The 15,802-nt window shown below is 41.2% G+C and overlaps 1 protein-coding gene across 1 annotated transcript; it reads left to right on the plus strand.

The window, feature by feature from the left end:
• Nucleotides 1-9,062: 9,062 nt before the first annotated feature.
• On the plus strand, nucleotides 9,063-10,322 carry LOC112255476 (transcription factor HES-5-like). The gene is made up of 2 exons (XM_024428457.1): nucleotides 9,063-9,144; nucleotides 9,261-10,322. The coding sequence occupies exons 1-2, from the start codon at nucleotides 9,082-9,084 to the stop codon at nucleotides 9,456-9,458; spliced, it is 261 nt and encodes an 86-aa protein (XP_024284225.1). The 5' UTR covers nucleotides 9,063-9,081; the 3' UTR covers nucleotides 9,459-10,322.
• The last annotated feature ends 5,480 nt before the right edge of the window (nucleotides 10,323-15,802 follow it).

A 15,802-nucleotide genomic window follows, 5' to 3' on the forward strand; every position in this document is an offset into this window, starting at 1 on the left:
ACAAGACAATCATGGACACCTATTCTCTCTCACACACAGTTTCAATTCATTTTAATATCTTATTAAAATATTTCTATGTAATATTTTTATGTAATTTAACCTGGTCTTACCTAATGTGCTGATCTTTCACGTTCATGCTGTCCTGAAGAGCGATGTCCACGTAGGCTGGCATTATTAGATATTGGTCTTGAGTTTGAAGCTCGTCAAAAAAGTAGAGAAGTTGGTCTTGGTAGGTCTTGCTCTAGCATTTGTGTTGTGGTAGCTCCTCTGCTGTGCTGCGTTGCTGCTGGTCTTGGGTCAGCTGATGCTTAGAGAGTCTTCGTTAGTGAATTCTGCATCTCCACTTTCTATGTATTTTATGTGCCTCCTCCTACGCTGTCATACGCTCTGCAGCCAATCTGAGGGCTCGGATGGTGGGACAATAGTCAGTGGGAATAATAGCGGATTCCACACAGGACAGGTGAGATGTTGTTCTTGATGCCATATGGCAAAGAGGTCGGCCACTTTAGTCCGTGGGAACGTGTCTTTGCCCATGTGTACTCAGAAAAATCACGTTCCCGTGTCAAGTTCCCATGTCAGAAATAATCAGAATTAGAATATGGCACATATGCTAGGATCACAAGTCTCTGTGCTCATTGCAACACATATACGCATCACAGAAAACACAACAACACGAGTCTTTATTTATAATATGACCATTTTATAGTAGGAATATGATAAAGACAGTGATGAGAACCTAGTTGCATGGATTTCCTGTCTTTAGATTGATAGCCAACCATCAGCAAAACATTGGACTATAAACTGGCCATCACATGGCCAGTTTAGTCCAATATTTTGCCATGTGAAAGTTTTGACCACGTAAATAGGATAAATGATTCCCATATCCTAAGGTGTCAATTATATCAGATTTGAACATTTACAGTATATGATACGTTGACATAAAAATATATCAAAAAGGTTGTTTGCTTACCTTTTGAAGGAAAAAAGTTTTGGAAACGGGTGTTTGTACAAATTGAAACTGATTTGTTTGTTTTTGAAAGAGTGTCTTTCTGAAGTGAGTTATAGCTGAACCAGATGGTTTGCCCTGTAAGCCAGACTGTGTCCCTGCATGGGAACAGGCAGTAGGTCTTTGTGATAGCAGACACACTTATATTGTGTGTCAGGGCTCAGCAGACTGCATGCAGAAGTGTGGGAAGCCGTGTGTCTCTGTGGCTCCCAGCTCCAGAGAGAAGAGGGCGTGTGACTGGGGCACACTCATCTTTGTGCAGGGAGCCAGCTGTGCTGTGAAGCTCAGAGGAGGGAAGTGTGCTGCTTGAGGCATCTGGGAAACATTCCTTATTGTCCTCCGAAGCTCACCCATTGGCTACAGACTGAGAGAAACTCCAACAAGCACAAGACTCAGGCATTCATATGCAGATTTGGGACAATATATAGGAGAGATGAAGCCAGTGGAGATCAGATTCACTTTCTACACAGAGACCTCTACAACACAGAGATCCAGCCATGGAGCCTACAATCACTTCAGCTATAATTTGCTCTAAGGACCACCTGAATCTGACCAATAAAGTAAATTGAAGATTCAAATTCATGGAAATGAATTACATTATAATGATTGTTTGTATCAATAATGCCATATTCCCACATAAGGTTATTAATGACTCTTCTCTTCTTGCAGCTAAGAAAATCAGTGGTGGAAAAGTTATGCAGAGATCGTATCAACAACACCATTGAGCAGCTCAAGTCTCTCCTGGGTCCAGAGATCCTCAACCAGCAGTCTGACTCCAAGCTGGAGAAAGCAGGCATCCTGAAAATGAAAGTTTGCTTCCTGAGATGACAGAAACAACAGCAACAGTACCAGCCAGTGAGCTCCTCATTCTGCTCAGCATGAGCCAATTAGGGTTACTCCTTCTCTGTGTCTCAGACAAGACTGCTGAGTCACTTCCAGATACTAAGAACAGAAGGGAGAGTGACCTGCCTCAGATGAGCTTTTAGCCCAGACAAACACAATGGACCATGTTGGTCTTAGATTATTGTCATGGAGAGTAATGCGAATAGGAAGATATCTTCTTCTTCATCTTCTGCTCATGTAGATTTTTTGAAGTATAGCTGTGATTGAGACTTTTAAATTCAGTTGTACTGAACAAGTTGAAATGCTTTTTTATCCCAAAATGGGTATTATATCACCAATCTGCTTGTGAATGTTTATGCCTTGTATTTTTTAAGGGGAACGTATCAGAGAAAAAAAAGAACATATTTGCTTTGTTACCAATACATTTGTGTAGTGAAAGGGTCATATTGACGTTATATTGCACATCTTCTGTTAAAAAAAAACATGTATACTAGTCCTGTATTACCGGACCAATAAAGTCGTCTGTAGCGCGGGGAAAATAAATTAATCAGCACCCACCCTTCAAACAGCTATCTGTATCAGTTATTTATTTGATATTGATCAACTTGAGCTACAGCATCTCTGTTCCTCCACGACACATTTTTACCCAGACTGGGTGTTATACAGTACCTGTTATCATCAACCTGTGATTAGCGATATTTGATCTGTTTTAAGATCAGACTTTGTGTGGACACTTTTTGTGTGTAAAACCTGTTGTTTATTTTGAACAATATGTTGTATTTTATAAAGACGGTAACTGTATATCCTATGCCTTGGAGAATTGTCCAAGTTCTTGTTGTTTAATCACTTTATTTCTATTGAAATATTTACCTTATATTAAGGTATTTAATGATATGAGTCATTGAGTCAATCTGAATAAATACACAAATCATTTGATTAAATCTTGTTTGGTTTGATGGCAACCTTCCATCGCAGTTACATTACTGATTCATGATATTCCACATGCAGAAACAATAAAGCCTACTATTAACCCATTACTGTAAACAAGGATATTGAATTCATTAGAATGCGACACTGAATCCATATTCATTTGTGCCTCTCTGGGTGCTTCATTCTAAGTCTACCACGTAAGATAAAAGTTAGACATTTCTATCCACACATAATGACATTTTTTCCCTTTATTTAACCAGGAAAGACATAACAAGACATTGCTTAATTGTTTTAGTTGCCATGTGAAAGTGACTATAACGAGATAATTCATCATAAATATTCCCCAGGAGGCATGAATGTGATTTCTTTTTACTGATACACATATATTACATAAATGTATTTTCAGTGTATCAGAATGTATAACAATTCCATTTCAGTGAGTTTAGTTTGGTCAGCAGTAATTTCAGGTGTTGGACCAAAACTGCTACTGTCATCTTAGTGCTCTAAAAGTTTAGGGCAGCTGTGCCCTCAAAACTCAATAGCTAATGAGATGTGCAATAAGACACACTTCTATTGTTCCTCCATTGAAAGTAGTGAATGGAGAGAGTGTGGGAAACTGAGGAAAACTCACTTACAGAGCCCATTAGGGACAACAGACTCAGCCCTCTACGCTGGACTGTCAGAGGTTAGAGGGGGGGTCTGGCTCTCTATTGGGGAAATCAATGGATCTATTTCTTATTATCAAACAAATGTTGAGCACTTGGTTCATGGAGGTAGGACTTTGCAAATGTTTTGAAAATAAAAATAAAAACATCATATTTGAAACATTTAAAGGCATCCATTATGTATTTTTGCGGCAGAAAGGTGCCCTTCTCCAAATCAAATCAAATTGTATTTGTCATATACGCTATATACAAATACAACCTTACAGTGAAATGCTTACTTACAAGCCCTTAACCAACAATGCAGTTTTAAGAAAAATACACACAAAAAAAGAAACCAAAGTAACAAATAATTAAAGAGCAGCAGTAAAATAACAATAGCGAGGCTATATAAAGGTGGTCCCGGAACAGAGTCAATGTGCGGGGGAACCGGTTATTGGAGGTAATTGAGGTAATATGTACATGTATGTAGAGTTATTAAAGTGACTATGCATAGATAATAACAGAGAGCAGCAGCAGCGTAAAAGTGGGGGCAATGCAAATAGTCTGGGTAGCCATTTGATTAGATGTTTAGGAGTCTTATGGCTTAGGGGTAGAAGCTGTTTAGAAGCCTCTTGGACCTAGACTTGCCCTACCGGTACCGCTTGCCGTGCGGTAGCAGAGAGAACAGTCTATGACAAGGGTGGCTGGAGTCTTTGACAATTTTTAGGGCCTTCCTCTGACACCATCTGGTGTAGAGGTCCTGGATGGCAGGCAGCTTAGCCCCAGTGATGTACTGGGCCGTACGCACTACCCTCTGTAGTACCTTGCCGTCAGAGGCCGAGCAATTGCTGTACCAGGCAGTGATGCAACCAGTCAGGATGCTCTCGATGTTGCAGCTGTAGAACCTTTTGAGGATCTCAGGACCCATGCCAAATCTTTTTAGTTTCCTGAGGGGGAATAGGCTTTGTCGTGCCCTCTTCATGACTGTCTTGGTGTGTTTGGACCATTCTAGTTTGTTGTTGATGTGGACACCAAGGAAGTTAAAGCTCTCAACCTGCTCCACTACAGCCCGGTCGATGAGAATGGGGGGCGTGCTCGGTCCTCCTTTTCCTGTAGTCCACAATCATCTCCTTAGTCTTGGTAACGTTGAGGGATAGGTTGTTATTCTGACACCACCTGGCCAGGTCTCTGACCTCCTCCCTATGGGCTGTCTCGTCATTGTCGGTGATCAGACCTACCACTGTTGTGTCATCAGCAAACTTAATGATGGTGTTGGAGTCGTGCCTGGCCATTCAGTCGCGGGTGAACAGGGAGTACAGGAGGGGACTGAGCACGCACCCCTGGGGAGTTCCAATGTTGAGGATCAGCGTGGCAGATGTGTTGCTACCTACCCTTACCACCTGGAGGCGGCCCGTCAGGGAGTCCAGGATCCAGCTGCAGAGGGATGTGTTTAGTCACAGGATCCTTAGCTTAGTGATGAGCTTTGAGGGTACTATGGTGTTGAACTCTGAGCTGTAGTCAATGAATAGCATTCTCACATAAGTGTTCCTTTTGTCCAGGTGGGAAAGGGCAGTATGGAGTGCAATAGAGATTGCATCATCTGTGGATCTGTTTGGGCGGTATGCAAATTGGAGTGGGTCTAGGGTTTCTGGGATAATGGTGTTGACGTGAGCCATGACCAACCATTCAAAGCACTTCATGGCTACGGACATGAGTGCTACGGTTCTATAGTGATTTAGGCAGGTTGCCTTTGTGTTCTTGGGCACAGGGACTATGGTGGTCTGCTTGAAACATGTTGGTATTAGAGACTCAATCAGGGACATGTTGAAAATGTCAGTGAAAACACCTGCCAGTTGGTCAGCACATGCCCGGAGCACACGTCCTGGTAATCCGTCTGGCCCCGCAGCCTTGTGTATGTTGACATGTTTTAAGGTCTTACTCACGTTGTCTACGGAGAGCGTTATCACACAGTCATCTGGAACAGCTGATCCTCTCATGCATGCCTCAGTGTTGCTTGCCTCGAAGCAAGCATAGAAGTGATTTAGCTCATCTGGTAGGCTCGTGTCATTGGGCAGCTCGTGGCTGTTTTTCCTTTTGTAGTCTGTAATAGTTTGCAAGCCCTGCCACATAAGACGAGCGTCAGAGCCGGTGTAGTATGATTCAATCTTAGCCCTGTATTGACGCTTTGCCTGTTTGATGGTTCGTCGCAGGGCATAGCAGGATTTCTTGTAAGCTTCTGGGTTAGAGTTCCGCACCTTGAAAGCGGCGGCTCTACCCTTTAGCTCAGTGCGGATGTTGCCTGTAATCCATGGCTTCTGGTTGGGGTATGTACGTACAGTCACTGTGGGGATGACATCATCGATGCACTTATTGATAAAGCCAGGGACTGATGTGGTTTGTGATAGCAAAACAGTCCTGTAGTTTAGCTGCTTCATCTGGCCACTTTTTTTATAGACTGAGTCACTGGTGCTTCCTGCTTTAATTTGAGCTTTTAAGCAGGAATCAGGAGGATAGAGTTGTGGTCGTATTTACCAAGTGGAGGGCGAGGGAGAGCATTGTACGCGTCTCTGTGTGGAGTGCAGGTGATCTAGAATTTTTTTCCCTCTGGTTGCACATTTAACATGTTGATAGAAATTTGCCCATGTTGATAGAAGTTTCCCTGCATTAAAGTCTCCGGCCACTAGGAGCGCCGCCTCTGGGTGAGTGGTTTCCTGTTTGCATATTTCCTTATACAGCTGACTGAGTGCGGTCTTAGTGCCAACATCTGTCTGCGGTGGTAAATAAACAGCCACGAAAAGTATAGCTGAAACTCTCTAGGCAAGTAGTGTGGTCTGCAATTTATCACAATATACTCTACTTCAGGCGAGCAAAATCTAGAGACTTCCTTAGATTTCGTGCACCCACTGTTGTTTACAAATATGCACAGACCGCCCCACCCCCCATCTTACCAGAGTGTGCTGTTCTATCTTGCCGGTGCAGCGTGTATCCCGCTAGCTGAATATCCATGTCGTCATTCAGCCACGATTCCGTGAAACATGGGATATTAGAGTTTTTGATGTCCCGTTGGTAGGATATTCGTGATCGTACCTCGTCTAATTTATTGTCCAATGATTGCACATTGGCGAGTAGTATTGACGGTAACGGCAGCTTTCCCACTCGCCTTCTCCGGGTCCTGGCAAGGCATCCGGCTCTTTGTCTTCTGTACCTGCGTCGCTTCCTCTTGCAAATAACAGGGATGTCGGCTCTGTGGGGTGTTTGGAGAATTTCCTCTGCGTCCTTCTTGTTGTAGAAAAAATCTTTGTCAAATCCGAGATGAGTGATCGCTGTCCTGATATCCAGAAGCAATTTTTTGCCATAAGATATGGTTGTTGAAACATTATGTACAAAATAAGTTACAAATAACGCAAAAAAAACCCACATAATAGCACAATTGGTTGGGCGCCCGTAAAACCGCTGCCATTTCTTCCGCCGTAATTCAGCAGGTCAAATCACATTTGTATGTATTCCTCAGAGATCCTAGAAGGTAACAAGATTTCACTATTTCATTAGGGGTGTAGTATATCCTATAGGACACCATATTTGGTCAGAGAGCGGCGCCTTAATGAAATGCCGGGCGGCCATCACTTGAACGACTGTATCTTTGTCAAATAAGCACCAATCGGGGTCAAACAAAGCTAGTTAGATAGCCAACGAGCTGGGCTTTATGGGAGTATCCGGAAACCATGTATATGTCGTAAAATGTAGCTACTAACCTTGTACGGCAGTATGCCTTTGTACGACAGGATATTCAGAGTTATGAACTTATCAATAATGGTTGTTTTGCAAATGTTGAACTTATAATATGGCTACTAATACTTGGAAAGCTAAATCAAAGTCCAAGTATACAGATTTGACGATATTCTTGCAGAAAAATTGAATAAAAATGTGAATGTCTTCTTCATGATTTGCCCAAATGTACCTGGGGACTTCACACTTAAAGTCTTGTTGTTCACTCATTTTTCACGTTATCCATCTGAAACTTTGCACATACACTGCTTCCATCTTGTGGACACTATCGGAATTACAACCAGAGTGACGGCAATAACTATGGCCTTTCTCTTGCATTTCAAAGAAGGTGGTAGAAAAAGACTGCTTGGTTTTTTCTTTGTATTTTCTTCTACCAGATCTATTGTGTTATATTCTCCTACATTCTCCTACAGAATTCACATTTCCACAAACTTCAAAGTGTTTCCTTTCAAATGGTACCAAGAATATACATATCTTTGCTTCAGGGCCTGAGCTATAGGCAGTTTGATTTGGGTATGTCATTTAGGCGAAAATTGTAAAAATAAAAAAAGGGGGCTTTTAATGAACTGCTTTAGAGATTCATTAACATTTAGCAAGGCACACTTCTGTTGTTTAATAGAAGCTCTCTCAATGGGCAGAGTGTGGGAAAGCTCTGGAAAGCAGAGTCATAGTTTAGTTTTGTCAGTCCCACCAGCACCTGTGAGTCTCAACGGGGAAAAGGCACACTTTATGAGGGTAATAAAAGAAAGATTAAATAAAGGGATCTCAGGTCTACCAAAGTTATGAAAGCCATTTTCAGTTTTTCTATCTCTATGATTAAACAATCTTTATTAGTAAATGTGTGTAGCCCACTTATTTGTGTAGACAGAAGTAAAGCACTCAAAACCACAAGGGAATTTAAAGTATTTTGTCATTAAACAAAAAGTAAAAATGTAAGGTTTTGTTCAAAAGTAGACACAGTCATGTGCTCGTTTGATTGGCTAACAATCCCTTTCTAAAAGTGTGATTGTCTGTGAAGTCAAGTTCTGTCTATAGTACAACACAGACCTAATTGCCGTCACAAATGGTTCACTGAGCGGCTTTTGTAGTGCATTGATCACAGGACTCAGTGTGGGAAAAACGACTAGCTCTCTCAAGACAGAGGACACAATCTGCTGCATCTGGACTCCCAAAACAGAGAGAGCATTCCATGCAAAACACATGACATCCTACTTTGCCCGATTATTGTCTAATTGTTCTATTTTTCTGGATTTAAAAAAGTTACATACTAAAATCACAAGGAATTACCAAATGGATATACTGTTTATAAATAAAGTGAAACAATTCAAGTCATTCATCATATCAGATTAACAGAGCTTAAAACAGAGCTTAAAAGTGCTTAAATGTGACCAAACTGCACGGTATCAAGGAAATAGCAGACTGTCCTTCAAAATGCAACAATCTAAAGGATTTGGGTAACACCAAGAGTTTTCATGTAGAGGATCTGCGTCGATCTCACATGTAAATTGTGATGATGAGTGTGTGCTCTATCAGTGTCATTGATCCCAACATCAGGCAGCAGATCTGGGGGTCACCACTTTCCCAGAGTCACACAGCACTCTGTGAGTCACTCTCCATCACCCACCACCCCTCCACCTGTTCCACTGAGACCTGACCATTGTCCCCCAGCAATAAGAACACTGAGCATGTGGCAGCTCCACATTCCTTATTGTCCTCCCAAGCTCACCCATTGGCTACAGACTGTGAGAAACTCCAACAAGCCCAAGACACACACTTTCATATGCAGATTTGGGACTATATATAGGAGAGGTGAAGCCAATAGAAATCAGATCACTTTCTACACAGAGACCTCTACAGCACAGAGATCCAGCCATGGCACCTACAATCACTTCAGAAATGATCCACTCTAAGGAGCATCTGAGTCTGACCAATAAGGTAAATTGAAGATTCAAATTCAAGGACATTTGTTTACTTTGATTGATGGTTTATTTGTTTCAATAATGCCATATCAGAATAAGGTTATTAATGACTCTCCTCTTCTCTTCTTGCAGCTAAGAAAGCCAGTGGTGGAGAAGTTATTCAGAGATCGTATCAACAACAGCCTTGAGCAGCTCAAGTCTCTCCTGGGTCCAGAGATCCTCAACCATCAGTCTGACTCCAAGATGGAGAAAGCAGGCATCTTGGCGATGACAGTTTGCTTCCTGAGACGACAGAAACAGTACCAGTCAGTGAGCTCCTCCTCATGCTAAGCACCTGTCAATCAGGGTTACTCCAGGTGTGTCCAAGAGATTGTGCACTTCCTGTCCAAGGATGAGGTGAAGACACCATCTCAGAGAAGACAGCTGAGCCACTTCCAGAGCCTCCAGCCATCCTTTGATAAGAACAGGAGGGAGAGTGACCTGCCTCAGCTGAGCTCACCAGTCCAGCACAGCATCGGTAAAGAGAAGAGTCCCGTCAACAGCGCCCTCTGGAGGCCCTGGTAGAGTCCTGAAGAAGCTGCACTCAGACAAACTTGATGGACCATGTTGGTCTAAAGTTAATGTCATGGATGAGAATAGATCTTCTTTACCTTCTGTTTATGTAGGAGTTTTTACAAGTCTTTCTGTGATTGAGACTTTTCATTTCAGTTTAACCGCATTTCTGAAATCATAACCTTTATGTTTTGTGAAACGTGTTAGTTATGTCGATCGTGTGTTCATTCAAGATCAAAATAACCTGAATGATCTTTCATAAGGACTTTTGACCCACAATGTGTAGTTTATCATACCTTTTTTTGTCATTGTCAATGACTCATCTGTTTAAAGGTCAAAACGTATAAGAGAAAACAACTGTTTGTTTTTTTGTTACTGCTACATTTGTGTAGTGATATGGTCATGTTGACGTTATATTGAGCATCTTCTGTGAAGCCATTATCTGTTTGATATTGATCAACCTAAGCTAGAGCATCACTGAGAAAACTGTTCCCTCTCATTGTAAGATCTCTTGTTTATTTTCAAAAGACATTAACTGTGTATCCTATACTCTGTTAAAGTATATTATGTCTGGAGATTTATTGTTGTGATATTTAATCACTTTATTTCTATTGAAATATTTACCTTAAATTAAGGTTTTCAACGACGAGACTCATTGAACTACTCAATAAATACACAAATCATGAAATGAAATCTTGTTGTTTGTTACTCTATTCTTCTCTTGACAACCTTCCATCACAGTTATATTACTGATTTATCAAATTCCACATAGAGCTACGAGCTAGACCATATGGAGCTGAATCAAACAAAGCCTACTGTGAGTTTAGATTCTACAGAATTATCTTGAAAGAATAACACACTAAATATATATCGTTCACCTCTTTGTGCTTTGTTCAACATTTTCAGTGTACGATAAATATTTTTTTAGTCACACGTTGTAACTTCACATGAATTGGTTTGATATAGTCCGAAAATACGAATGAAACATTCAGGCTGTTTATTTGACATATAATATCACTGAAGTGTGATGTAGGTTGAAAGAGATAATTGATAATATGAGTTCCCAGAAGCATGGCTATGTTGTTTTTACTGACCTCACCTGTTTTACATAAATGTATTTTTAGTATATCAGAATGTATTCCAATTGAATTTAGTTTGTTCATCAGTGACTCCAGGTGTTGGAAGAAAACTTCTGCTGTCATCTTAGTGGTTTAAAAATGTACGGCTGCGGGGCTGCATAATGTGATGTGTAATAAGACACACTTCTATTGTTCCTCCATTGAAAGCAGTGAACGGAGAGAGCGTGGGAAATCCAGGAAAACGCACTCACAGAGCCCCTTTAGGGCAATAGATTCAGACCTCTAACCTGGACTGTCAGAGGTTAGAGCGAGGGTCTGGGTCTCAATGGGGAAATCTAGGGATCTATTGCTAATGAGCCTTTAAATGTTCTATATTTTGTGTCTTGCAGGAAGAAAACTGATAGAATATTAACATGATCAAAATAAAGGTTGAAGACATCATATTTTGATAATTAGCTTTGTTGCGCCACATTTGGGTAGTACTTCTTCTTCTTCTTCAAGATCAATGCAATTAGTCCAGTATTTACAGTGCATTCTGAAAGTATTCAGACCCCTTCCCTTTTTCCACATTTTGTTACGTTTACAGCCATATTCTAAAATTGATCAAATTATTTTTTTGCTCATCAATCTACACACAATACCCCATAATGACAAAGTGAAAACAGGTTTTCAGAAATGTTTGCTAATTTATAAAACCTTAAAAACAGAATACCTTATTTAAATAAGTATTCAGACTCTTTGCAATGAGACTTGAAATTGAGCTCAGGTGCATCCTGTTTCCATTGATCATCCTTGAGATGTCTCCACAACTTGATTGGAGTCCACCTGTGGTAAATTCAATAGATTGGACATGATTTGGAAAGGCACACCCCTGTTCTTATAAGTTCCCACAGTTGACAGTGCATGTCAGAGCAAAAGCCAAGTCATGTCAAAAACCAAGTCAGCTCCGGGACAGAATTGTTTTGAGAAACAGATCTGAGAAAGGTACCAAAAAATGGCTGCAGCATTGAAGGTCCCTAAGAGCACAGTGGCCTCCATCATTCTTCAATGGAAGAAGTTTGTAAGAAGACTCGTCCTAGAGCTGGCCACCCGGCCCAACTGAGCAATCGGGGAAGAAAGGCCTTGGTCAGGGAAGTAACCAAGAACCCAATGGTCACTCTGACAGAGCTCCAGACAGAGCTCTGTGGAGATGGCACTCCACCAATCATTTCTCCAGCACTCCACCAATCAGGCCGTTATGGTAAAGTGACCAGACGGAAGCCACTCCTCAGTAAAAGGCACATGACAGCCTGCTTGGAGTTTGCCAAGAGGCACCTAAAGACTCTCAGACCATGAGAAACAAGATTCTCTGGTCTGATGAAACCAAGATTGAACACTTTGGCCCGAATGCCAATGTGTCACGTCTGGAGGATTCCGGGCACCATTCCTACGGTGAAGCATGGTGGTGGCAGCATCATGCTGTGGGGATGTTTTTCAGCGGCAGGGACAGGGAGACTAGTCAGGATCGAGGGTAAGATGAATGGAGCAAAGTACAGGGAGATTCTTGATGAAAACTTCCTCCAGACCGCTCAAACTGGGGCAAAGGTTCACCTTCCAACATGACAACAAACATTAGCACACAGCCAAGACAACGCAGGAGTGGCTTCGGCACAAGTCGCTGAATGTCCTTGAGTGGCCCAGCCAGAGCCCGGACTTGAACCCGATCGAACATCTCTGGAGAGACCTGAAAATAGTTTTGCAGCAACGCTCCCCAACCAACCTGACAGAACTTGAGAGGATCTGCAGAGAAGAATGGGAGAAATTCCCCAAATACTGGTGTGCCAAGCTTGCAGCGTCACACCCAAGAAGACTCATTGCTGTAATCGCTGCCAAAGGTGTTTCAAAAAAGTACTGAGTAAATGGTCTGAACACTTATGAATATTTCCGCAATTAGTTTTTTGTTGACATTTGCACAAATGATAAAAATGTGTTTTTGTTTGTCATTATGGGGTATCGTGTGTATATTGATGAGGAAAATAAACAATTTAATCCATTTTAGAATAAGGCTGTAACAAAATAAAATGTGAAAAAAGTCAAGAGGTCTGAATACTTTTCCGAATACACTATATACTGTTTGTATGTTGGGTATAGTTAAAACACACTATTTGTTTGTGTACACAAGCACACAGGTGTGCATTGATTATCTGTAACAGTGTATCTTTATCAGTTTTTAAAATAAAAATATTTCAGTAATGGGCTTTACCTGCAGTGGCTTTACGTGAACTGCCTGTGTAGAGATGAATTAGCATATAACAAGACACACTTCAATTGTTTAGGAAAAGCTCTCTCAATGGGCAGAGTGTGGGAAAGCTTTGAAGAGCAGAGTCTCTGTTTAGCCTCATCAGTACCACCTGTGAGTCTCAATGGGGAATAAGCACACTTGTATTGTTCAGTGGATAGAATGGGTGGGAGGGTGTATTTGGGGTTATTTATTACTCTTGATAACTTTATTATGATAACTTTCAATGCCATTTGTATTATGCATTATATTCCTATTTTCTGTATAATTATTGTAATGATGTTTCTATAACAGTGTATCAGCATCTTGTGAGTTCAGGACCTGAATCAGCCAGTCCTGGTTTTTCTCTCCAGAATCCAGATGGTCGGTGATGTCAGGCTCTTTCTATAGACAACACAGAGCCAATGGCCGTCACTACTAGTCCACTGAGCAGCTTTAGTAGTACATTCATCACAGCACACAGGACTCAGTGTGGGAAACTCAGATCCGCTCTCTACTCACACTAATCAATAGCCCCAAGACAGAGGACACATCTGCTACCTCTGAACTCTCAACACTGAAGGAGAATTCCCTCCATTCTCTGAATACAGAAGTAGTGAAGGTGTGTAGATACAAAACTCTTTCTCTTCAAGAAGAACATCAATAATCAATCACTTCAATACTCATAAATTAGACTCCACTTAAATGTGCACGTTTTTCATAGTTTGTTATGCATTTCATGTCGTATTGATCATACTGAGTGCAATAATTGGGAGGTTTTGTATTTGACACACATTTCTAAAAGGAATGAAGCCAATTTAGAGAAGGAGCCTAAGAAAGTACAATAAATAACCATCATCAGCCAGTCAACTGTGATCCAAACAGGATCTTAATAGCAGCCCTACCTTGAAATTAAACCCTTGGAGAGCACAACATATTCATATCAGCAGAATCAAAGAGGTCAAACCCAACTTCTAGTGCTTAAATGTGACTGAACCTGTACTGTATCAAAAATAATGGTATTCAACAACAAACCCAACAATCAAAAGGACCTGTGTAGCACCAAACGTTTTAATGTAGAGGATCTGTGTAAATTGTGATGATGAGTGTGTGTTCTGTCAGTGTCATTGATCCCAACATCAGGCAGCAGATCTGGGGGTCACCACTTTCCCAGAGTCACACAGCGCTCTGTTAGTCACTCTCCATCACCCCCACCCCTCCACCTGTTCCCCTGAGATGTGACCATTGTCCCCCAGAAATAAGAACATTGAGCATGTGGCAGCTCCACATTTCTTATTGTCCTCCCACGTTCACCCATTGGCTACAGACTGTGAGAAACTCCAACAAGCCCAAGACACACACATTCATATGCAGATTTGGGACTATATATAGGAGAGATGAAGCCAGTAGAGATCAGATTCACTTTCTACACAGAGGCATCTACAGCACAGAGATCAAGCCATGGCACCTACAATCACTTCAGCCATGATCTATTAAGGAGCACCTGACTCTGACCGATAAGGTAAATTAAAGATTTAAATTCAAGGAAATTAAATAAATTGTAATGGTTTATTTGTTTCAATAATGTCATATTTCAGAATAAGGTTATTCATTATTATCCTCTTCTTGCAGCTAAGAAAGACTGAAAGACTGTGGAGAAGTTATTCAGAGATCGTATAAACAGCAGCATTGAGCAGCTCAAGTCTCTCCTGGGTCCAGAGATCCTTAACCAGCAGTCTGACTCCAAGCTGGAGAAAGCAGACATCCTGGAGATGACAGTTTGCTTCCTGAGACAACAACAACAGTACCAGCCAGTGAGCTCCTCCTCATGTTAATTACTCCAGGTCACAGGAAGTTGGTGGCACCTTAATTGGGGAGGACGGGCTTGTGGTAATGGCTGGAGTGGAATAGGTGGAATGGTATCAAACTCTTGGTTTCTATGTGTTTGATGCCATTCCATTAGCGCCGTTCCAGCCATTATTATGAGCCGTCCTCCCCTCAACAGCCTCCACTGCTCCAAGTGTGTCCAGGTGATTGTGCACTTCCTGTCCAAGGATGAGGTGAAGACACATTCCAGAGAAGACTGCTTAGCCACTTCAAGATACTTCAGCCATCCTCTGATAAGAACAGAAGGGAGAGTGACCTGTCTCAGCTGAGTCCCCCACCCCAGCACAGCATCAGCAAAGAGAAGAGTTCAGTCAACAGTGCCCTCTGTAGGCCCTGGTAAAGTCCTACAGACCGGAGCTCCACTCAAACAAACAAAATGGACCATGTTGGTCTAAGATTAATGTTGTGTACAGTAATGAGAATAGGAATATATATTCCTCATCTTCTTCTTATGCAGGAGGTTTTAAAAGTCTTGTTGTGACTGAGAACTTTTTTATTTATTTTTTCTATGAAAATGATCCAGTCGATGAACACTCCATTTTAGAAGTGTTAATTGAAATAATAATAATTTTTGTTTTATGAAACGTGTTGATTATGTTGATTATGTTTTAATTAATGATCAACAATAACTTGAATTGTCCTCCATGAGGATGTTTAACCCAAAATAGGTTTTATATCCGTTTGTGATTGTCTATATGATACCACTACATTTTGTATTGAAAGGTTATTGAGTATGTACCAGTCTGTTCAACTTCCTCCGTGATTAGACTTTACCCAAACTGGGTAATATATCTGTGTCAGATCAACAATATACAATTTGCTTCATGTGAATGTTATTCAGATCATTTCAGCATTAAAGATATTGCATATAAATGTGTATTCTCTCACATAGACCCATT

The sequence above is a fragment of the Oncorhynchus tshawytscha genome, linkage group LG07, assembly GCF_018296145.1.
Source record: "Oncorhynchus tshawytscha isolate Ot180627B linkage group LG07, Otsh_v2.0, whole genome shotgun sequence".
Lineage (NCBI taxonomy): Eukaryota > Metazoa > Chordata > Actinopteri > Salmoniformes > Salmonidae > Oncorhynchus > Oncorhynchus tshawytscha.